The sequence below is a fragment of the Pyrus communis genome, chromosome 5 (genome assembly GCF_041283825.1).
Source record: "Pyrus communis isolate YQ-2024b chromosome 5, ASM4128382v1, whole genome shotgun sequence".
Lineage (NCBI taxonomy): Eukaryota > Viridiplantae > Streptophyta > Magnoliopsida > Rosales > Rosaceae > Pyrus > Pyrus communis.
The window spans coordinates 11,454,561-11,480,196 of record NC_142569.1 but is presented as its reverse complement, the minus strand read 5'-3'; the positions used below and the strand labels follow the sequence as shown (position 1 = coordinate 11,480,196).

At 37.2% G+C, this 25,636-nt stretch overlaps 2 protein-coding genes across 3 annotated transcripts in view; one reads left to right on the top strand and one right to left on the bottom strand.

The window, feature by feature from the left end:
- LOC137741093 (uncharacterized) overlaps window positions 1-25,636 on the top strand; it is a 78,891-nt gene that overhangs the window by 15,709 nt on the left and 37,546 nt on the right. The gene's annotated exons all lie outside the window — the stretch shown is intronic.
- On the bottom strand, window positions 4,056-7,883 carry LOC137724578 (uncharacterized). Of its 2 annotated transcripts, XM_088694326.1 has the most exons (4): window positions 5,901-7,880; window positions 5,655-5,819; window positions 4,755-5,300; window positions 4,056-4,675 (listed from the first exon to the last, which is right to left on the bottom strand). In XM_088694326.1, exons 1-4 carry the CDS (start codon window positions 7,651-7,653, stop codon window positions 4,299-4,301), a joined length of 2,841 nt encoding a protein of 946 aa, XP_088550452.1. In that variant the 5' UTR covers window positions 7,654-7,880; the 3' UTR covers window positions 4,056-4,298. The 2 variants fall into 2 exon arrangements, with proteins under 2 accessions (XP_088550452.1, XP_088550451.1); XM_088694325.1 differs by having other exon boundaries at window positions 4,755-5,819; window positions 5,901-7,883.

Genomic DNA, 25,636 nt, shown 5'->3' with positions numbered 1-25,636 from the left:
TGCTTCTTTCTTTTTGTTGTCGAATGTTTCAAAATTTCAACTCACAAGTTCGTGTGCATTGTTGAGGAGTGTATTTTGCCATTACTAGGCTATTATTTTGTCTTTTCAGTAATTGTTTCTTTATTTTTTTCGTACTATTTTTTGCAAAACCTGATCATCATAGCAAAGCTTTTTCAAACAAAGTTTTTTAAATGTGTTGCGAAATGAATGATGCAATAAGAAAAAATACAATGCGAGTATCTTTGCACGCTATAATAGAGTTTCTTTTGTTTCTCATTTGCATTCATGATTCCATTATCATTTACATTTGCTTCCGCATGATTTCTCATAAATTGGATATCATTGTATTTATTGTATTTTAACTTTTTTAGCGAAGCAAATAATTTCATTGAACAACAGATGCATCAATTACATGCTGCAAGTGTACGATGGTGAAGGCATTAGAGTAGTTCCACCCCTAAAGATTTTGCGCCAGCACCCAGCGCATTTATCCACTCAAGTGAACAGTAATAGGCCAAAGCATCTCCATCCCTAAAAAAATGCGCTGGCACTCAGCCCATTTAAAATATTTTTTATATTTTTTAAAAGAATAAATAAATAAAAAATAGTTTTATTTTCGGATAAGATTTTTAACCAATTTCGGATAAAATTTCAAATAAACTTAAAAAAAAACAAACTAAAAAAAAATTACATACTCATCAAATAAACTTAAAAAAAAAAAAACACACTAAAATAAAATTACATCAACTCATCAAATACACTTTATTCAACCACAAGCTTATTTTAATTATCTTCACCTTCTTGCAATCCCCACTGGTGCTCAATCAAGTCATTCTGGTGGGTTACGTGCCAGTATGACTCTTGCACATCAGTGTACTGCTGAACGATCAATTCATTGTAACGTCCATCTCGTTCTAACGGCTCATGTTGCACGGGATCTTCGGTCCGGTCATGAGCACAGTAGATACGTGTTCTTGAGTTGTTCATCGGATCTGGCTCATATTCATCGACGGCATCATAATCATACTTATCTTCTACAATCATGTTGTGGAGAAATAATACACGTCATCATGATGGATCGAAGAGCCTCGACATCAAACATTCTAGCAGCAGACCTGACATTTTGCGAAGTGTTTTTCTTTTTTAGTCTGTGGATGTGGCACTGTTTTGACAAACGTAGACCACCTTGGGTAAATGTCGTCTGCAAGGTAGTATGCTCCGTCGTATTTAGTGCCATTAACCCAATATGTGCATCTGGGCGATTTTCCTTGCAGTAGATCGTCGAACACTAGAGATTGAGCAAAGACATTTAAGTCATTCTGAGCTCCTGGAACACCAAAAAAAGCATGCCAAATCCATGTATCAAATAAAGCCACCGCTTCCAAAATGATACTTTTGACTCCTTTTCTGTCGCCATAAGCTCCTTGCCACGCACTTGGACAGTTTTTCCAAGTCCAGTGCATGCAGTTGATGCTTCCAATCATGCTAGGGAAACCTTGAATCTCACCCTTCCTCAGAAGGCTTCGCATGTCCCTTGGCGTGGGTGTCCGGAGGTACTCATTGGTGTACAGGGCTTCAATTGCAGAGCAAAACCGCATCAGAGACTCCAGAACAGTTGTTTTTCCCATCCTCGCGATCTCATTCACTTGATCTGCAGATGCTCCATATGCAAGCATTTACAAGGCCGCCGTAATTTTTTGCTCTGGAAGAAGACCTAGAACACGAAAAGCATCCTTTTTTTGCACAAAATATAGATCATGGTTGCAAATAGCACTCATGATTTTGTTGAACAAACTTCGTTGCATTCTAAAACGACGTCTAAAAACATGATCAGGGAATACACTATTGGGAATACAATAATCTTCCAAGAGATCTTTACCTCGTCTTTCCCTTTTTATATCGAAGTTTACGGCACGTCTGGGTTGGGCTATCTGACCCACAGCTTCCATGACACGGCAAGAATGTGAGGCCATCTGCCTTCTATGGTCATCATCTGAGTCCTCCTCCATTGCGAAAGCCTCATCTCCACCTCCACCTTCCTCGACATTGATCAATTCTTCTTGTTGTGCCAACAATCTTTTCTGTTGCTCCACAAATTGTTTATGCACTCTCTTTGAAGAAGACATTGTAAAAAAAAAACTCAAGATTTGAAAACGATGAAGATGGATGTAGGGATGTATGGTTTATATGGACAAAAAAAAAAAAAAAATTAAGGATGAGCTTTTTGGTATTTTTTTTCACACAAACAGTATATGAAAGCTTTGGTAGAAAGTGAGAAAATATTGAAATGTGTGTAAGGTGGAAGATGAGAGTTAGGTATTTATAGAAAAAAAAAAATTAACTTTTTCAAAAAATTTCTGTATTTTTTCATAAATTTTAATATAGTTAATTAATCTGGACTATTGGATTTGAAAAATATTCAAATCCAAGAGCCAAGGTGCTACCACGTGGCCAACAGTCATAATTCTGACCGTTGGGCCTTTTTTAATTTAATTTATTTTTATTTTTGGTGAAAAAAATGTGGACCGTTGATTTGTGATCGGACGGTCCATTTTAAAAGTCAAATTTAAATTTTTTTTTTTACCGTTCGAAATCCAACGGTCTACAAAAACTAGCCGTTGGAAATCCAATGGCACCGAGGAGGGCCACGTAGCTCTAATCCGGGTGAACACAAGTGGGCTGATAAGCGGGCCCCGCCGCCTACACCCTTGTCTCCTACTCACACCCAGTCGCGAGTGTGCTGCATGCGCCAACCAAATAGGTCGACCTCTGGGTCTATCCGAAATGGGCTGGTCTGTTGCCTGGCTTGGGCTGGGTGCCAGGCTGTTTTGCGGGCTGAAGCAGATTGATAGGGTGCTGGGCTGATTTTTGGACAGGGTGCTAGGCAATTTTGTGTCCGATGGAGTTGCTTTTATGGTGCCTTCAAATGATCGCTTTTTTTTTTTTTTTTTTCATAGATTAGATTTAATTTTATTATTGTTTATTTAATGAAATTCTCAATTAAGAGTAGCTGCACTTACATTTTTGTTCAGGACAAGCAACTGTAATAGTACAGTGTGGCAGATTCTCTTATTTACGTCTGAATGTGAACGGTTTATTGTATCATATAGGAAAGATGAAAAGGGAATATGAGATGATATTGAAGAAAGCCTTGCAAAGTGTACGCATGCTTAATTCAGATACCACAACTACGGTTATTGTGTAGGTGAGTTGTTCTGTTTGTGTGAAAATCTTTGAGTCTCGAATATTTTTAAAGCAGTGCATGTAGTGTTGATGCCTTTTACTTTACATGCGTATTTGTTTCATTCGAACTAAACTTGCAGTGTGCATATTTATGCCAAAGATAAGTTAAGACCTTTGGAGCCTGATACTATCAGTTAGAATTTATGTTACAAAATTAAGAAGGGATCCTGTCCATTTATGCTTCTATTTAGTAAGATTGGGGTGGTAAAGATTTCTAGGGTGTTTTTGGGTTGTTTTCGAACTGCATTCATTTCTTGCAAGATGGCATTAAGAGGCTTTTTTTTTCAGTCGCACATTATGGCATCACTTCGTTCTGATTTGTAGACAAACTATATGCTTTATCTTTGTCTTGGGTTACAGTATGACGTTTGGCAATTGAATTTGTAAGACGGTTTAGCAATTTTTTCACGAGCTTGCTATTCCTGCCAGATGCACAAGTATTGTCTTCTACTTTTGTGTTTTCCTTTTGAGTTTTTCACGCATGGAGTGGGCTGATTACTTGAAACTATGAGTACAATATTGAAGACACAATACGATCTACAAATGAATGTTTCTTATCGCATGCATATCCATGTATAGCAAGCAAATTATCACTTCATTGGTTCTTACATAATGTACCGTCATTTCAGTTACTTTGTGTAAAAATTATTCATGCATGTTCTACCTAATACGTTCAATCCCCGCAGCAAAGTGCGGGCATATTTTCTAGTGGTCCCTAACTACAGCTATGTAAATCGTTGATAGAGAGATAATTACAATCACAATATCAATTACGACAAATAGGAAAATCAAACCAAAAAAGAAAGTATCTCTACAGAGCACTTGTGTGTAACTGGTTATTTATGCAAGTATGAATTCCACATTACTAAACACAATTTGCAACACTCTATAGTAATCAGGGTGGTGCAGATATCAATTACTTGTTTATGAAGTTTGTTGTAAACATTAAGAAAAAAATTAAAAAAAATAAAATTCCACAACTTTTCCTTATTTGATAGACTACTCATAGCAAGAATTCTAATGTGAAGTCGGAGCTGCATGTTCTCTATTTTCTTCTAGTTTTGAAGGGATGATAGCTTGTTGATGGTAAGCATACCAAATGGCTCAGGAAGGCAAGGAAGACTCTGAGCAGATAGATTTTGTGACACAAAATGCATTGTCGGACGCAACCCAGGATGCGTCCGTATACAAGCCAATGCTATACTCATTACAAGCGCCACTGCCCTTGCCAATTCATTGGCTGGAGGCTCTAGTCGTTGATCTAACACATCTTTCAAAAGCAAGTCTGCATTTCCTTTCATTGACGTTGATGATTCTGATAGTTGGGACTCTAGCATATCCCCGGGGTGCCTTCCCATCATGACTTCTAGTGCTACCACTCCAAAGCTATAAACATCACACTTGCCCGTCACCTGCATAATATATGCAAGCTCTGCATATAAAGAAAACAAAATATGTCAACTCTACAAAAGATGGTACAAAGTTGCACAACATTAAAAATTTTACATTACCTGGGGCCATGTATCCTAGCGAACCAACAATGTTGGTCCAGTTAGATGAATCAATATTCAACAATCTTGCTATTCCAAAATCTGAGAGTCGAGGCTCGAAATCTTGCCCGAGCAATACATTATTGACAGTTACATCACGATGCACAATTGGTGGTGAACAATCATGGTGCAGGTAAGAAAGTGCACGAGCAAGTCCTTGCACAATTTTTACCCTTGTTGGCCAGCCAAGTTCAGTAACCCCTTCTACCCCATACAATGCTTTTCCGAGGCTACCTCTCTCTAAGTATTCATAAAGCAAGAATATGCAACCCTTCCTTGTAGAGAAGCCATATAGCCTTATGACGTTTCGATGTCGGATAGTTATCAAAGTTCGGATTTCATTATGAAAACTTTGAAGATTGATCGCTGGAACATCATTAGAATCATCTGTGTTAAGCCTCTTAACGGCAACAACTTGGCCTGATTGGAGCTCTGCCTTGTAAACCTTTCCAAAACCTCCTTTGCCAATGCAGTATTTCTCATGAAAGTCATCTACAGCCTTCACAACTTCAGCAAACGTAAATTTTACTTCCTCTTGCAATATTATTGCTTCAAAACTCTCAAAGTTTTGAGAAGTTTTGATTACTTGAGGCCAGATTGTGGACCTCTTATGAAACACAAGAAAGAGAGCAGCAATGGAAATTGCACCTACTGTGAAACCCAAAAAGGAATAAAGGAAAACAGATACTATATTCTTCTTAGCCCTTTTGGAATTTGTACTGGAGGACTTACATTCAGTTGATCCCTCAGCACGACTCCACAAGCCATGGTTACCAAAAAAAGCACTTGTTGGCACTTTATTGAAAATGCCACAAGTTGGGAATGGCCCTGTTAAGTTGTTATATGAAAAGTCATACATACTTATATTTAGAGTCAACAGGTCAGCTAATGTTGATTGGATTTCGCCTGAGAGATGATTGTGTGAGGCATTGAAAACGTCTAATTCTGTGAGCATGCGCAATTTTGATGGTATTCCACCCGATAATGAATTGCTGCTGAGATTCAAGTAGTCCAAACCTGTTAAACCTGCGGCGAGAAATAGAAAAATTGGTATTACCCCTATCAAATTGTTATTAGACAATGAAAGAAGCTTGAGGTCTAACATACCTGAAATCCGTGGGATCACTCCTGTGAAGTTGTTAGCGGACAAATCGAGTCTCTCAAGGCGAGATAAATTACCTAGACTCTGAGGAATCTCTCCTGTCAGGTGGTTATCAGACAAATAAAGTTGTTGAAGCTGAGTCAATTTGCCTAGACTATGAGGAATCTCTCCTGTCAAGTGGTTATCGGACAAATAGAGTCCCTGAAGCTGAGTCAATTTGCCTAGACTCTGTGGAATCTCTCCTGTCAAGTGGTTATTGGACAAATAGAATACTTGAAGGCGAGATAAATTGCCTAGACTCTGAGGAATCTCTCCTTTCAAGTGGTTATCGGACAAATAGAGTTCATAAAGATGCGTCAATTTGGCTAGACTCTGAGGAATCTCTCCTCTCAAGTGGTTATAGGACAAATGGAGTATTTGAAGCTGAGTCAATTTGCCTAGGCTCTGAGGAATCTCTCCTGTCAAGTGGTTATAGGACAAATAGAGTTTTTGAAGCTGAGTCAATTTGCCTAGGCTCTGAGGAATCTCTCCTGTCAAGTGGTTCTGGTCCAAATAGAGTCTCTGAAGCTGAGATAAATTGCCTAGACTCTGGGGAATCTCTCCGTTGAATTCGTTGGAATAAAGGCTTAGATTCTGCAATTGTGTCAATTTGTCTAGACTCTGAGGAATCTCTCTTGTCAAGTGGTTATTGGACAAATGGAGTGTCTGAAGCTGAGTCAATTTGCCTAGACTCTGAGGAATCTCTCCTGTCAAGTGGTTATAGGACAAATAGAGTCCCTGAAGCAGAGTCAATTTGCCTAGACTCTGAGGAATCTCTCCTGTCAAGTGGTTCTGGTCCAAATAGAGTCTCTGAAGCTGAGATAAATTGCCTAGACTCTGAGGAATCTCTCCGCTGAATTCGTTGGAATAAAGGCTTAGATACTGCAATTGTGTCAACAGCCCAATTTCTACTGAAATTGTTCCGCTGAAGCTATTGTTTTCAAGGTTCAAAGAGACCAATTCTGTCCAATTGGAGACCAAAGAAGGAAGGATTTGACCAATAAATAGATTATTAGCTAAACCCAATTCAACGAGGCTCTTCAGATTGGACAAGGACAGAGGCAGTTCCCCGTTGAGGTTATTGGAATACAAGTACAAGTGGGTGAGGTTTGAACAAAGACCAAGCTCAGAAGGGATAGAAGAGTTTAAGGAGTTGTACGAAAGATTAAGGAACTGGAGCTCCTTGAGTTTGCCTAAAGAGGGTGGAATTTTCCCTTCCAGAAAATTAGCACTCAGGTCAATATATTGAAGACCAGAAATCAAACCTATACCGTCCGGAATTGGGCCAGAGAATTGGTTATGACTTCGATAAGGAACGTTGTTGCCGAAGTCCAAAGTTGTGAGCCTGGAGAGATTTCCAATGGCAGATGGTATAGGCCCTCGGAAATAGTTGCCACTCAGGTTGAAGTGGGTGAGATTTGGAAATAGGGAAAAGTCGAAAAGAGCCAGTGTTCCGTATATTTTCATACCGGAGAGGTTTATTTTGGAGACTGTTCTGGTTTTGGTGCAGACAATGGCAGTCCAGTTGCAGAGGCTGTTGAGGTTGGTGAGGGACCATGAATTGAGTAGCGAAGGTGGCCATGATGATGAAGACAAGTCGTCCTTCCATTTGATGAGTGATTCTGCTTGTTTTCCTGGAGATATTGACGTCGTTTTGATCAGTGGCAATGCGGACAGCAGCAGGAGCATATAATGAAACGTCATGGTTTTGAGTTGCATGATGATCTGTTATTTTTTCCCTTTGTCCAAGGCAAAAATAAATCGGAGCTAATAACAACTTTGGAGGTGCATGCAGAGTTTATAATCCTTTCTTTACTGTTGGAATTTCGCACATGACCATTAAAGGACGCGTAATGCCTTTAATCTTCTGCTGCCTCTGACTTCCAATAAGCTCAGTGGATTGCCGCTGCCGGGCCCCCCGAAAGCTTCATTGGGTCGGCTTCCGAGAAGCTACCAGAAAGCAAGTTTTTCTGAATTTCCTTTGTCTTTTTGGTCGTAAGATTTTTCTGTTTTTTGTTTACCTTTTATTATATGCATATGTTTGTGGTTCCTGAATTTTGAATTTCCATGGGCATTTGACAAATTTGTCCATTTCGTCCAATTGGCTAATTTTGTCGAGTGAAAATGTTTACAAATTTTTCCATTTGAATTTCTAGTTAATTTAATCTGATTAATTGTTACTTGATTTTGCAATGTTTTGGTAAAGACATGATCAACTCGGTTCACTTGCTGCTGCTGCTGCTTGCTTTATTTGAAAATCAATCGTCGGAACATCTGCTGCACTCTTCTAGATGTTCTTATCTTTTTGTTTGTTGTGTTTGCATGTGACACGTTTCCATGTCTTAACCCACACGATGCTAGACTTAAACTCTGCTAAAATGACTTGAATTTTGAATGAGAAATTTTATTTGAACCCATATTTTATATCTCAACACCCAGCTTACTTTTTATATCCACATTGTATTTGATTTATCTATCATTATCTATTTACACCCAACATTATTTTCGAAACCACCCTTACTTATCAAAACTCAACTCGATCAGACTTCTTTTTACACCCAACTCAATCTACTTAAAAATAAAAAAAATAAAACGTTAACCAGTCAATCATCTCCATGGAGCAAATCCCCTTCTCTCTCTCTTCAAAAAATCCTTCCATTTCCCATGCTTGTCATTCTGCACCCCCATCTACTCCTCCGTAGTCATCCAAGCCTCTTCCTCTACCTTTTCTTCATATTTGACATCTCTAAATTTCTAGAGCACTAACTAGCTTAATAATTGGTATGAGCTTCTGGTTAGAGTGTTTAATGAGTTTGGTATGTTTCAATTAAATGAGAATCTTCTAGCCTCTATATTTCTATCTGTGGTAGAAAAATGGGTACGTCCATGATAACTTTTGGAAAATCAATGAATATTTTTAACCGTGAATATTTGTTAGATACAAAAGTTGTGGACAACAATTCACATTACATTGAACTGTGGCTAAAAAGTATATCGCCTTTCACATTTTATAGACGAACTCATAACTAAGCAATTTTTATTGTGGAGCAAAACTTCGAGAATTGATCTAACTTGGATGTGTAATTGAGTTTATGCATTTTAATGATTAAACTGATAAATATTTCGACCATATATGGATTTAATATTGTAGTATCTTTTAGCCTCTATATGTCATAAAAGTTGTGGACAAAAATTCACAATACATAGAATTGTGGTTAAAAAGTATATCACCTTTGCACGTTTTATAGGTGAACTCATAGGTAAACAATTTTATTGTTGACCAAAACTTCGGGAATTGATCTAACTTGAATGTAGCTTATGCATTTTAATGATTAAATTCATAAATATCTCGACCACATATGAATTTAATATCGTATTATCTTTTAGCCTTTATATTGGTATCTGTGGCAAAAAAATGGGTACCTCTATGAGAAAAATTTGTAGATCGATGAATATTTTCAATCTAGATATTTATTAGATATTTACTAGAAATTATAAGTCTATTCGCGAAAGTCTAAGTCAATGCCATGTACAATATTTGTTAAGATATATTTACGGAATTGTTATTAGCACTCCAAAAATCTCATTCTACACTCCATACAAGTGTATTTTTCTTTTTAATTATAGAAAGTTTGGAGTGCCAAAAGAGATTTTTGGAGTGCTAATAACAATTTTCTATATTTATATACATTTTATTTTAGTTTGGAAGTCAACTTCCTTTTTTTTCTTCTTTCTTTATCAAGTTCGGATTATCACTGACTGTGACCCTGTGCAACTAGTTGTTGATTCGTTTTGAATAATCAACATTATTTCTTACAATATCTTAGGCGTATGAATATCAGAAAGAAAACGGTCATGATACAAGCTTAATAGTAGTAATACTAATTAGTAAACAAAGCATGATGTTTGCTTATAACCAAGTGGTATGAAGAGACAAATGTGTAGATTTCATGCATGACTTGGAATAGTATTAGTAAATGCATGATGTTTGCTTATAACCAAGTGGCATGAAGAGACAAATGTGTAGATTTCATGCATGACTTGGAATAGTATTAGTAAATGCATGATGTTTGCTTATAACCAAGTGGCATGAAGGGAGAAATGTGTATGTTTCATGTATGACTTGGAATAGTACTAGTCGTCGAGAGATTTTGCATCAATTTGTTTTTGTCTTTAATATGTATATATTAAGTTCTATTTTAATGGGATTGCTCACCACCCTAAGTTGTGATAATGCCTCTATTTATCGTTGTTATGTGAGTTTAATTAAATTTTGAAATTGTGTTTATCCACTACATACATTTCGATTTTTTTTTTTTTTTTTTTGAGTCGAGCGATAGCATTAGTAAGTTAGATGTTAGATTAGTCACTGACAGAATTCGAACCCATGCCATCATGTAAGAGCACAACACTTTTTCGTCATTGTAGTAAAGGGCCACTTGCCAACAAGTTGATTGGCTTGTGTGACTTTACTAATACTATTCCAAGTCATGAATGAAACATACACATTTGTCCCTTCATGCCACTTGGTTATAAGCAAACATCATGCACAAGTTGTTTACTAATTAGTACTACTCTTATTCAGCTTGTATCATGACCATTTTCTTTTTGTTATTCATACGCCCAAGACATTGTAAGAAATAATGTTGATTATTCAAAACAAATCAACAACTAGTTACACAGGATCACAGTCAATGATACTTTCAACTTGATTAAGAAAGAAGAAAGAAAAAAAAAAAGAAGTCGACTTCCAAACTAAAATAAAATGTATATAAATATTGAATATTATTATTAGCACTCCAAAAATCTCATTTGGCACTCCAAACTTTCTATAATTAGTAAGAAAAAAACACTTGTGCAAAATGTAGAATGAGATTTTTAGAGTGCTAATGACAGTTCGCTAAATATATCTTAACAAATATTGTACATGGCATTGACGTAGACTTTCACGAATAGACGTATAATTTCTGGTATCTAATAAATATTCAGATTGAAAATATTCATCAATCTACAAAATTTTCTCATGGAGGTACCCATTTTTTTGCCACAAATACCAATATAAAGGTTAAAAGATATTACTATATTAAATTCATATGCGGTCGAGATATTTATGAATTTAATCATTAAAATACATCAGATTGGATCAATTCCCGAAGTTTTGGTCAACAATAAAAACTGCTTACCTATGAGTTTATAAACCGTGCAAGGACAATATATTTTTTTACCACAATTCTATGTATTGTGAATTTTTGTCCGGAACTTTTGTGGTAGATAGAGGCTAAAAGATAATACAATATTAAATCCATATGTGGTTGAAATATTTATTAGTTTAATCATTAAAATGCATAAACTCAATTACACATCCAGGTTAGATCAATTCCCGAAGTTTTGCTCCACAATAAAAACTGTTTAACTATGAGTTCACCTTTAAAACGTGCAAATGCGATATACTTTTTAGCCACAGTTCAATGCAATGTAATCTCTTAACTAGGTTAATTGAATATAACAAACCATGGGTTCTACATGAGAATTTCGTCAATATGAAACCTAAAACTAATATCCAAATTTGCACCCTACGTTAGATTTGGTGTCAACACATACCTTGAAGTAAATATGTCGTACTCACATGTGTGCCACATCATCAACCTAACAATTTTTTTTAGAGGAATGCAACACTTACCATCTATTTGAAGGAAAAATTCCAGCAAACATTGGTCAACTTAGGGAGCTTCAGTCCCTTGATCTTGGAATGAATTCCTTAAACTCTTCAATCCCTTCTGAGCTTGGCCACTGTACCGACCTCACGTACTTGTTCCTGGCTTCCAATTTTCTTAATGGGGAGCTGCCACCGTCCTTGTCCAATCTGAGCAGCATCCTCCAGTTGGATTTCTCCGATAATGTATTTACTGGTCCAATCTTGCCTTCCGTGATCTCCAATTGGAGTCTAGTTGTCAACTAGAAATTGATACCCCACGCATTGCTGCGAGATTAGAAATTGTAATAAAAATTATGCCACAGACGATTAATATTATTCACATTAAAAATGTTAGAAGATTTTAACAAACAAAAGATTTAATTGATACAGTCCACATACAAACAATCGTGGAACTTTTGTGTCTTCAACAATTAAAAAAAAAAAGAAACGAAAAAGCAACCTAGGAAGGGAAAAATAAAAGTTCACTGAAGCACCTAAAGTTTCCGTCCAGTACTCTTGATTGTCAAGAAAGCAACCTAGGCAAGAAAAAAAAAAGAAATATTAAAATACATGCAATTAATTTATACATCAACAGGTTTATACTATAAATATAAAAAGGATAAAGTATGGTTACATAGTCTTTTTTTCGGTGGAAAAGAATCTGGTTTTATACCAGTTAGAGAGACTTTTTTCAGTGTTTAATAGTATCTTGTTTAGATCAATGCATTCTAATATTGTAAATGTAAGTATTGAGATTTTATGTTATAGCCAAACAATCAAACTAAAAACCAAGTATAACACTTAAAACTTTTTTACCTAATTCAAAAACAAATTAGACTTATAGAAATTAGACTTAAGAAGTGAATTAGACTTATAGAAATGGTAGAAATTAGACATTAATTTTGAAATCCTGAACAAAAACAAATTAGAAGACAGGACATTAAAGTAACTGGTAGATTGAAGACTGACCAGGTTGAGAGTGGAGCTTGATCTGCTCACTTCACAAAAAGTCATAGAAAGGATCGACTAAACACTCTGGTTAGTCTATAACAATGAGTAGGTAAGGAGGACACTGGACTATTTTCCAATCCAACAGATATTTATGGAAGAAAAAGAGAATTAGGATGCCTATTCTAATATCCTAAGCAGTAATTTGGGAATTTTCCCACAACCTACACTAAAAGTAGGATAGCCAAGGAAAACAATAAGCAACAATTATCTTTGTTAACAAATAAAATGGAAAACCTCGAACTTTTCTCTATGTTCCATAAATCTGGAAAAGAATGCAGGTGCATCTGTTTGAAGATCACATGGCAACACAAAAGAATTACTGAAAACATAAGATTCATGAATACATATTTCGGGAAACAATTGTCTAGTTAAAGAACAATCCCATTAGCAACTCAGTGAGAAATGTGCACACAGACAAAGACATAACTTACATAAAGTGATTAGGGATCTCCACCACTTGTGTCGGCAACAAAGGCCAGGGTCAATGAGATTATCAACAACCTTCCCACACTTCGAATGAATAAGTTTAAAGAAGAATACTTAGGAAATCATTTCTTAATATATTAACAAAGAAAGAGAAGACTACAACCTTTCTTGGGTGTCATAGGCGGAAAATCCATTTTCCTTCCATAACTATGGCTCTAGAATAATCTGAAGCTGCAATACAGAAATGAATATCAAACTTGATGCCAATGTAGGACAGGTTGCAAAGGTATGAGTTACGCTTATCAAGTTAAAACAATAAATTGATTATACAAAAAATCCATTAAAATAAAAAATAAAAAAACCTAAAAACAACAAACCATTCACTAATTTCCATACGAAATAGAACGAAGCTATAGAATATACCTTTTCAAAGTGAGTATTGTGAAAAATACAACATAGCTTGAGATGACGGTAATTCACGTGTTTGGAAAAGTCTACCTGCGTGGTGGTGGAATGTGGGAGAAGGTCAGCAACACAATTGCTTCAGCCTGGACAAAAGAGGGCAGGGAAACACTGATAAAGCAGATGCTCTGAGAACAACTCAAGGATGAAAAGACTGACGCTCGACTAATCGAATTGTAGTTCTGTAACGAATTATAGTTCTGTAATCGTCACACACATAAACCCTTAATCCAGCAAGAATTTGTATATTACAACTCAATTAAATACACGACTTTATTAAAAAAATCAGTAAATAAAAAACCAACAGAGTCAAAACTAAATAACTTGGGTAATCACTGAAATTAAAAAGCTTCATAAACGATAAAGAAGGGAGACGGGTACAGATACAGACCAAGAAAAAATTTGGAATTACTGAAATTAAAACCCACATTCCAAAAAAGTCTAAATGTAAATTCACATAAATCATTCAAACCAACTCCATATCATTCATATAAATTATTCAATAATTCAAGAAATTGAAATTGCTCAACTTGAATTAAAAGGCCCATAATCTTAAAACCACTGTCTCCTAAACGAAACAAATTGCTTCATCATTCACCTATACCCTTGGTGTTATAAATTCGAATAAAAACCCAATGAATAAAAGTGGCTACTAACCAAAGCATTCTTTGATAAAATTAAAAAAATTCAAATAAAATTAAACACCAAAATCTGCAAGAATTTTCAGCAAAACAAAGAACACTTCTCTTTTAAAAGCTTCAACAACACTCTCAACAATGTTGTAAAAAATAGTCTCTTTACATTCCTAGTTTGAAATAATTCAGAATTGCAAGAAAGAAAAAAAATTAAGACTGACAAGCAATAAGAAAATTTAAAAAGAAACGATTTGATAAACTTTGGGAAGTAGTAAAATTACTACACATATTATTTCTCAAAACTATCTCCAAACCAAGAAAACATGCCCAACAACTGTAGTGATTTGAAAATAAATTGCATGATGTGATTCCTGAAATTGGTCCTATAATATTTCTTCAGGGCCCTTCATGAAAACATATATACCAAAACATCACAAAAGTTTAAAATGCCTTCTTTTATTGAATCGAAAGAAAAAGAGAAATCATCTTGGCCAAACTGAAAAGATAAAAAAGAATAATTAAAGAAACATCCTGTCATACAAGGTAATGTCTAAAACCTGAGACGTGAGCACAAAAACATACCCAAATAGCTCAGCAACTTATTAAGAGTCATAACAGAGAAAATAAGAAGAGAGGCATGGTAAGAACATTACAGAAAAGGGCACATCTTTTGGTGCATTGAAGGGGAGGAAAAAAGATAGACACAGCGAAACAAAAGATTTGAAACCAACGAATCAAAAATTAATAACACTTCATATAGAGTAACAGTTAAAGAATTTGGAAGACCCCAAATACAAATCATTTAGCTATAAACAATATGCAGCAACGTGGAAAAAAAAACAATTAGAGATGCACTAACACCACAATTCATGATCATTACCAAAATCTCCAAAGTAAACATACGTTCAAATGTACACCTCTCTATTTTTCATCTTTCTCCCTGTTATTTGGTATTGTGATAAGGTTTATGATAAGCAATGATTTTACCAAATTTTAATAATAAAAAACATCACAGTAGAAGTTTAACATCAGAGAAGGAGTCGATCTCTACCTTTGATATGTTGATCCTACCATTCCCCTGCATACTTGATTCCTTTTAAGGCCACCTGTTGGGACAAAAATAAACACAAAACTTGTAACACTACTTAAACAAAAAGAGACTTCTCAATTAGAGAAAGCTTCAATTTCATGTAATTTATTTTGTTAACAATGCAATATTGGAACTTGCATTTGGTTCAAATAAGTAAGGTAAATTGATAAAGCAAAAGGAAACTAAAAATAGAATCTATACCGATTGGTTTGTTGGGCACCATAACTTGATTTTGCTTCACACTATCTTAATCAAGAGTGTGTGAAGCTTTTGAGAATTGTAGTTGTTCTCCATTAATGAAGCTTTGTAGGTGAAGCTTTTGTGTTGAGGCTTTGTAGGTGAAGCTTTTGTGTTCAAACTTTGTGGGTGAAGCTTTTGTATTGAAGCTTTGTAGGTGAAGCTTTTGTGTTGAAACTTTGTAGGCGAAGCTATTGTGTTGAAACTTTGTAGGTGAAGCTTTTGTGTTGAAGCTTTGTAGGTGAAGTTTTTGTGTTGAAGCTTTGTGGGTGAAGCTTTTGTATTGAAGCTTTGTAGGTGAAGCTCTTGTGTTGAAACTTTGTAGGTGAAGCTTTTGTTTTGAAGCTTTGTAGGTGAAGCTTTGTAGGTGAAGCCTTGTAGGTGAAGCTTTGTTGGGCACCATAAATTGATTTTGATTCACACTATCTTGATCAAAAGTGTGTGAAGCTTTTGAGAATTGTAGTTACTCTCCATTGATGAAGCTTTGTTTGATGTTGAAACTTTGTAGGTGAAGCTTTTGTGTTGAAGCTTTGTTGGGCACCATAAATTGATTTTGCTTCACACTATCTTGATCAAGAGTGTGTGAAGCTTTTGAGAATTGTAGTTGCTCTCCATTGATGAAGCTTTGTTTGATGTTGAAACTTTGTAGGTGAAGCTTTTGTGTTGAAGCTTTGTTAGGCACCATAAATTGATCTTGCTTCACACTATCTTGATCAAGAGTGTGTGAAGCTTTTGAGAATTGTAGTTGCCCTTCACTTGTTGAAGTTTTTGTTGGCACTATAAATTGATTTTGCTTCACACTATCTTGATCAAGAGTGTGTGAGGCTTTTGACATTTGTTGTTGCCCTTCACTTGTTGAAGCTTTTGTTGGCACCATAAGTTGGTTTTGCTTCACACTATCTTGATCAAGAGTGTGTGAAGCTTTTGAGAATTGTTGTTGCCCTTCACTTGTTGAAGCTTTTGTTGGCACCATAAGTTGGTTTTGCTTCACACTATCTTGATTAAGAGTGTGTGAAGCTTTTGAGAATTGTTGTTGCCCTTCACTTGTTGAAGCTTTTGTTGGCACCATAAATTGATTTTGCTTCACACTATCTTGATCAAGAGTGTGTGAAGCTTTTGAGAATTGTTGTTGCCCTTCACTTGTTGAAGTTTTTGTTGGAACCATAAATTGATTTTGCTTCATACTATCTTGATCAAGAGTGTGTGAGGCTTTTGACATTTGTTGAAGTTGTTGAATTTCCTTTTTTTTTTCTTTTTTTTTTGGGAAAATTAGAAATTTGAAAATGTGGGAGAGACAACATATACAAATTTTGCTTCCACACTGTTGAGCAAGAGATTGTGATGCAAGCCACACCTTGTAGTAGTTGAAGGTTTGAATGAACTATATAAATTGAATTTGCTTCGAACAGTCTTGATCAAGAGTGTGTGAAGCTTTCTACGAGCTGTAGTGTTTGCATTGTTACAAAGGAGAAATGTCTGAAGCAGATGTAAGAGGGCTGAAGAGCTTGATCTCGTATACCATGCACTGAAGCCGTTGCTGGCTTGCAATAAGACTTTGTTGGTGACTATAACTCTTGTTAGGCATAAGTGCTCCCTTAGCTGAGTTGTAAAGCTTGAGAGTTTTTGATTATTTATGAATGCTAGGAGTTCACATGTACAAGTTGTACCACTCGTCTTCTAGTTGGTGGAATGAATGGTGAGTTGTTTTCATCACTTGGTTAGTGGTATGAATGTGAGTTCTTTTATCACCTTTCATCACATTTCATCACTTGGTTTGTGGCACGAAGATGAGTTCCTTCTTCACCTGGTTGGTGGCATGAGTGGCAAGTTGCCAAATGATATTAGAGCACGGGTTGTACATTTCATCACCTAATTGGTGGCACGAAGATGAGTTCCTTCTTCACTTGGTTGGTGGCATAAGTGGTAAGTTGCCAAATGATGTTAGAGTACGGGTTGTACATTTCATCACCTCGTTGGTGGCATGAAGATGAGTTCATTCTTCACTTGGTTGGTGGCATGAGTGGCAAGTTGCCCAATGATATTAGAGTACAGGTTGTACATTTCATCACCTGGTTGGTGGCATGAAGGAGAGTACGAGTTGTACATTTCATCACCTGTTTGGTGGCATGAAAATGAGTTCCTTCTTCACCTGGTTGGTGGCATGAGTGGCAAGTTGCCACATGTTATTAGAGTACAGGTTGTACATTTTATCACCTGGTTGGTGGCATGAAGGAGAGTACAGGTTGTACATTTCATCACCTGTTTGGTGGCATGAAAATGAGTTCATTCTTCAACTGGTTGGTGGTATGAGTGGCAAGTTGCCAAATGATATTAGAGTACAGGTTGTACATTTTATCACCTGGTTGGTGGCATGAAGGAGAGTACAAGTTGTACATTTCATCACCTCGTTGGTGGCATGAAAATGAGTTCTTTCTTCACATGGTTGGTGGCATGAGTGGCAAGTTGCCAAATGATATTAGAGTACAGGTTGTACATTTTATCACCTGGTTGATGGCATGAAGGAGAGTACAGGTTGTACATTTCATCACCTCGTTGGTGGCATGAAGATGAGTTCTTTCTTCACATTTCATCACTTGGTTGGTGAGAATAAAGGCAAGGTGTCGAGGCACATTGTAGTAAGTGTCAAATGACACTACGTATGTTGAACCCTTTCAAAGTACAGTTGGCTTATGTATGGATATGTTGGAATGTATGATGTTTATGTATGAATGTGTTGGAATGTATGATGTTTATGTTGATTGACATGAGTGATGCTTATGAATGTTTTGCTATGCATGAAGGGATCCATGCTTTCAATATGTGAACCATGTTGGTTATAACACTTAGTATCACATACTTTGTCTCAAAGTACGCATGTTGAAGCTCTGAGTTGGAGTATAGGGGTAGGTCAGCGTAAACCAAGTGTTCTAGTGCTAGGAATGCAAAAGACTCAAAAGAAGTTATCTGAATTCCCTCTTCTTTAAATATTTGTTGAATGGCTTGCGTGACAAAAGATCTCAAGTGGTTGAGAGTCAAAATATTTGTAATGTGTATGCCTTCTTATAATAGCATTTCCTTCAGTACCCAGTCCTCTACTTTGAAAAAGTGAGGCTTGGCCTCATAGTTATAATAGTCAACGGTACGTTCATCCCTAGTTGTCTTGATATGAACTTTTATCCCTCTTGTTGTAATAGGCTTGCTGAGAGTAAAAATTTTTCCTCTTACCAAGAGACAAATACGTTTGGTGACTTAGCGAGTAGCTAAATGAGGCAAGATATGATGCAATAGGTGTTTGAATGGCCAATATCTCCGCACTTGGTAGAACTTGACTTCCACTTCCCATTTGTTGATAGGGGTTAACCATATGGAGGTTCCCTTGGTATGTCCTTGCTTCGGCAGAGGCATGGTTGTAAGCCTGTGCCATCACCCTAGAGTAAGTCTTCCAAGTGTTGGCATTGATCATGTACTTGAAGAAACAATCACGTAGGCCTGCCGTGAAAGCTTTGAGGGCGGTCTCGTCATCTGCCTCAGCGCAGCGAGAATACTCATGGCTGAAGCGGTCGGCATACTTTCGTAGTGACTCGTCCGGCTTCTGGCAAATAGTGTACAAGTCATCTGCGGAATGCAAGCGATCTATCTAGAAGATGTGTTGAGAGACAAACAGTTTCCTCAGTTCCTCAAATGAGTCTACTGTCTCAGGTGGAAGACGACAATACCAATTCAGAGCTCCGCCAGAGAGAGTAGAGAAGAAAAGAAGACATCGTTCTTCGTCGGTGTGCATCCGGTATGTCATGGTGGACTCAAAGAGGTTAAGGTGTTCAACCGGGTCCTCCCTTCCAGTGTAGAGTTGTAAGCCAAGCTTTTGCTTTGTCTTTGCTTGGAGGGGGTGTCGAGGATCCTCCTTGTAAGAGGGCCAAGCCTAGGTTGGTTCCAGTCAGGTATTTCAGCCTGACGTTCAGCCTTCAACTTGTTTACTTCCTCAAGGAGTTGTAGGACAAGGGGGCCCTGAGTGGAGTCAGGTACTGCTGGATCCTTATTCTGTAAGTCTTCATCTCCTCTTGGAAGTAGGAAAGCTTGGTCAATGGCATGAGATTTTTCTTTGGACTCATCGTATTGACTTCCAGGGCGAGCCTGTTGAAACGCCCCCGAGTCCCCCATACCTTCATATTCTTCTAGGACATGTCGCTCATTCCCTAGATTGACAATTGGCTTGGGGCATGGGAGAGGGCCGAACCTCTTAGAAACCCTTGGATCATTGACCTTCGAGCTTATGTGGATGGGATTCTCTCGACGTTGCCTCAGGAAGTCCCGACATTCGCGATAAACGGCTTTTGATCGTTCTACTCCTTCTGCAAGAATGTGCCTTCCTCCACTTCTCCTGCTTCGGGTCGAAGCAGCTGGGTTGAGAGAGGTCTCATGTTGATCAACACCTTGATGAGTAACTTGCTCCCCATTAGGGATATCCATGTTGAAGGCAGGTGATCCCCCTGTGTTGGGGGGCACCCAAGTGGTGGTTGACTTCCCCGGGGGCGATGAGTTCGTGTGTTTAAGTATGCCTAGCTTCATGGAGCATTCCAAAGAGCTTCTCATACTGCTCCTGGAGGATCTCATTCTTTCTCGCTATTTTGTTGTTCTGAGCCTCTAGCTCATCGACTTTAGCCTGAAGAGCAAACCTCTTTCGTTCCTTCTTTCGTTGTTTTGCACTAAGTGCGAGGGGGGTGTCGTTCTGCGTGTTGTGGCTCCCTTCACTCCCCATGTTGGAGAGGGGTGCTTGGTCGAAAGAAAGTGTGCTAATGGTGGAAACCAGCTTGACAAAGCTGGAAAGAGTAGGAATAAGTGCGATTCCCACAGACGACGCCAAATGTTGATGCACAAAATTGGCGAGGACTTTGGTACAACAGAAAGTGTCAAGTTTGTAACCTTCACTAGGTTGCTCTGGTCATTAGTGTGGATAAGTATGTAAATGAATAGAGATAGGGAAGCAAACAACACAAGATGTACGTGGTTCACCCAGATTGGCTACGTCCACGGAGTAGAGGAGTTCTCATTAGTTGTGAAGGGTTTACATAAATACATAGGTTCAAGCTCTCTTTTAGTGAGTTCTAGTGAATAGTTTAGTACAAATGACATTAGGGATTATTGTGGGAGAATGATCCCCTTTTAACTTTTATAGAAGAGAGTTTATAGCTTTGTTTTGTCATTGACACGTGTCGTGTTGTGATTGGCCTCTGATATCGACATGTGTCGTGTTGTGATTGGCTTCTGATACCGACATGTGTCGTGTTGTGATTGGCCTTCTGGTTGGAGGAAAAGTCCTGTGGGTTCTTGACGGTATGCTGTTGACCGGTGTTTAGTAATTTCGGGATTGGTCAAGTATGGTACAAACAAGATTCTAAGTGGGATTATCAAAAATAATAATTTATTCAGGAATTAACACTAAAAATAAATCAGAAATTAATACTGAAAATAAATCAAGAATCCAAAAAAATTGAAATTTTCATACCTCTAAGTTTCTGGGTTCTACTATGGAATCCAATTGAGAACCACCTAAAAATGAAATCACGTATGCTGAAAAAAATGCAAATTTACCAGAACACGTTAGACTACGCAAGCAAAAAATGGATTTCAATTGAATTGAAAAAGGCAGAAATATGTAGCCCCTCCACCGTTCACGAATCGAGCAATTTTCCGGAAGATAACGAAGGTGAATAATCGGACGGAGAAAGTTGCAAAGGGTGGACACCAAGAACAACACCGGCGTGGAAGGGAAAAAACGTTCGACAATTTGCAGAAGCTGAGGACGGAGAGAGAGAAGCGAACGGAAAGAAAAAGCAACAAAGAAATTGAAGGAGAAAGATCAACGATGATAGACGCGTGGCCACCGAGGGCAATGTCGCCATTTCACTGGCCAAAAGTGGAAAAACCGGACAACCAAGAGCAATTTTGGGGTATTTTGGGGAGTTCACTGTTAATGAACAACGCTGAGAAACGGAGTTTTAGCATACATGATTTGAATCTTCAAGGCAGTAGCTTCAGTGGGAATATTCAACCTGCGCATGGGCAGTTGACAAATGTGAATTATCTAAGCCTAGACTCTAATGATTTTGGTGGGGAACTTCCTAGTCAAATTGGAAATCTAAACTTGCTATATGAACTAAACATGAGCAGGAACCATCTGACAGAAGTGATCTTCCGAGTATCGGCAATTTCACTCATATGTGGTTTCTCGATTTGTCTAATAACAATTTGACAGGAGTAATCCCTCGGAGTATCAGCAGTTTCACTCAGATGCAGTTTCTCGATTTTTCTAATAACAATTTTGCAGGAGTGATCCCTCAAAGTATCGGCAATTTTACTCAGATTGGATTTCTCGATTTGTCTGAGAACAAGTTGACAAGAGTGATTCCTCAGAGTATTGACAATTTCACTCTGATTCAGTTTCTCTATTTGTCTAATAACGGGTTGACAAAAGTAATACCACCTTATTCCAGAAGCATTTTGTTTTGGACATTAGAGATTTTCAATGTATCACACAACCATCTCTCATGGGAAATCCCACCAGAATTTTGCAACATCGTTAGACTAAACATCTATGACTTTTCCTATAACAACCTCACAGGGCCAATTCCAACTTGTGGCATTTTCCGAAATGCACCAAATGATGGTTTTGTCGAAAACTATGGCATGTGGAGAGATGCAAAGGGAATGGTTGCATGTAATTCCTTGGGCGGAAATTCTAAAAGAAACAGCGACAACTCGAAAATGAAAAACGACATCAATATTGTCGTTGTGATCATCATATTCTTTTTGGCTTTTAGCGTGGTTGCAACTATCATTGCTTTCTTTCTCTTATTAGTATTACGCAAGAGATCCAAGCTTCGGCCTCAGGAAATCAAACTTCTCATAACTTTGAGAATTTTGAGTCAATGATATTGCAAGAGGAAATAAAGTTTACATTTGGGGAAGTTGTGAAAGCAGTAGATGACTTTCATGACAAGTACTGAATTGGGATAGGAGGATTTGGAAGAGTATGCAAGGCAGAGTTAGAGTCAGGCCAAGTTGTTGCAGTTAAGAGGCTTAACACGGAAGACTCTAATGACATTCCAGCAATTAATCTCCGAAGTTTTAAGAATGAAATCCGAACTTTGATAAATATCCGGTATCACAACATCATAAGGCTATACGGCTTCTGTTCAAGGAGGGGTTGCATATTCTTGCTTTATGAATACTTTGAGAAAGGCAGTATGGGAAAATCATTGTATGGGGTTGAAGGGGTTACTGAACTTGGTTGGGCTACTGGGGTCAAAATTTTGAAGGGACTTGCTCATAAACTTTCTTACTTGCACAGTGACTGCTCTCTGTCAATTGTGCACCGTGATGTAACTCTCAACAATGTATTACTCGATCACAATTTCTAGCCTCAGCTCTTAGATTTTGGAACTGCAAGACTGTTGAGTAGTAATTCATCCAGCTAGACACATATTGTTGGTTTATTTGGCTACATGGCACCAGGTAATGTAACACTTAAACTTGTACATTCTAGTTTCATATTAATTTCAACATCTTAAGATACTGTTTGCTTTTTTTGACGTGCAGAGCTTACATTGACTATGCGGGTCATGGATAAGTGTGACGTATTTAGCTTTGGAGTCATAGCACTAGAAGTGACGATGGGAAAGCACCCTGGGGATAAGCTAGAATCCTAACTATTAGAATCGTCAAGATTATCACACGACAATGTAGGGTTGCTTTTGAAAGATGTGTTAGACTTAGACCAACAACTTGAGCCTCCAACCGATGGATTAGCAAAGGCAGTGGTGCTTGTGATGAATTGGCTTGTACATGTTCACATCCTAGATCTCGACCTCCGATGTCTTTTGTGGCATAGAAACTATCAGCTCAAGCCCTGCCTTGCCTTTCTAAACCATTTAGTATTTTGAGCATCAACAAGCTAATGGGGCTGGGGCTAGGGCTGGGGCTACAAGCTGATGGAAGCTAGGAGCCGAATTCTATGTTTACTTGAGCTGTAAGATTGGCACATACTGGCCATTGCTTTTGTTTCATGTTTATCTATGCTTGAAGCTATTAATCATAATATATATATCAACCAAACAACATTCAGAGTGTGTTTAATAACTATTTCATTTTTAGTTTGCTTTATTTTTCCTGTTTGAGATCTTCTGGCCCATGAATAAAAGAAACATGCATCAATCATACAACTCACATAATCAAAGCCAATGATACTTACTAATAGTATTATCAAGCAAGAAATCTAAATAGAATAACGTATTTATATAATTGTTTGGGCCCGAAATAACATTTCGGGCTGAGCTCAGTTTTGTTTTCAGCCCAGTAAGAAACATCAGGAATATTGTTATGGGCCGAGCCCAGTAAGAAGTATAGAATCACCTCAAAAATAGGCCACAAGCAATACAAAATCCAAAAGCTTTAATTAGTCATCCACCTGCTTATCAATTCGTAGGTTTTAAAATTTATGTCTTTTCTAGCACAAGGTCTAAAAGATAATTTGCTGTTTTCCATTAATCTGTGTCCCTTATATGATTGAATTATCAATGATCATATATTAAAGTTCAGCCTATATTCTGCAGTGTTTCTCTAACATTTATATCTTATTCAAGATGCTCTCTGTTTCAATGTATCATGCTAATTAGTCCAATTTTTTTTTTTTTTTGCACAATGCTTATAACACATGATAATTACTATAAGGATTTGCCACAATGAACCAGTTACCAAGAAACCCTAATTTTAAAAGCTATGATAAGCTTATTCGGGATCATCTTATGCACAGTCAGTTCTTTCATTTGCACTGCATATTGGTTGATGCATTGGTAATAAAAATATCGTTTTACACAATTCAAATTTAAATATTACTTAACTACATGTGAAACTTTGGTTTTCCTTAAGCATCAACACCTGACTGTTTTTCTTTAAGTTTTGCTTGCAATTCTGTTTCATTTCTTAATCTTAGGGATTTGCTGACAATCGAGGGAGGGATACAGAGGGAGGGGCGATGTAGGGCCCACTTGTGGGGTGTGGGGTGTGGGGTGTGGGGTGTGGAGAGCTACACAGCTAGGAAAATTCGGAAACAAAACCATTAGATCTGAAACTATTGCTTATAGATCCGTGAAGGTACAAACTAAAACAATAAAACCCAAATTAAATCTTCAGAAATTGATTGAAAAGTCCTTACCTTGAGAAGGAAGACGAACGCCAACAAACAGAGACGCGAATTTGGAAAGGAAGGATTTAGAAAGAGAACATGACTGCACCCACCCCATCTCTCTACCCCTAGGGCCTAGCCCCTCGCATATATTTTGTCTGTGCGCACCACATGACAAAATACATGTCCTGCAAACTCTGTAATCGTTTCAGCAGTTCGCAAAAAATTTCTAAAAACTTTCTTATGATCCTTGCATCAACTAAGTTGTCAAGTGGAATGCCCAAAATAAATTACATATCAGTAATCCCTTGTACCAGCTCATCATTAAGATCTTCACACCTCATTTCTTCTGGGAATGAACATCTTCCACACTAAAACAAAAAATATAAATCATCATTATAATTGTTGTTGCCATAAATGAGATTTAGCTAATGGGGTAAAAAAGGTACCCTAATTTACCTCTCTTTGATTTTCTTGGTCTGCGATCTGCTTCTGAGTTTGCGGGAATTTTTTCTGCGGGTTTTTTAGGGACAACCCATTTGCAGAATTCCCTAGCTGTTCTTGCTAAACATGACACTGAACGTATATAATGGACTTGTTTAGCTATTTGGTTTTTATGGAGTTTGTTTTTATTTCAGCTATTTGGTTCATGCTAAAGTTATTGAACGGTACAACACTGGAACCAGTGACCTTTCAAAAAGGTTGGTTCTTCTATATTTTTATCCTTTTGGACGTTTTGAATGGACTTCCTGTATTCTAAATGACGCTAAATTGAATAGTTGTTTTTGTATACTGTATTTGCTTCGTTGAATTAGTTCTTTTTTGTTGAAAAATGTTATTTGGTTTTGCAGATCAAAATTTTTCAGCAAGAAAAATATTTGGCAAATTAAATTTAGATATGAATACTTACATTTCTTTAGCATTTTCCATTCGTCTTTAGTTTTGGTGCATTGTGGTTCTAAATG

Coding starts and splice junctions, on each gene's coding strand:
- LOC137724578 (XM_088694325.1), bottom strand. CDS start 7,653: ATGCAACTCAAAACCATGACGTTTCATTATATGCTCCTGCTGCTGTCC. Junction 5,820..5,900: donor AGTGATCCCACGGATTTCAG/GTATGTTAGACC, acceptor TTCTCGCCGCAG/GTTTAACAGGTTTGGACTAC. Junction 4,676..4,754: donor GCTAGGATACATGGCCCCAG/GTAATGTAAAAT, acceptor CTTTATATGCAG/AGCTTGCATATATTATGCAG.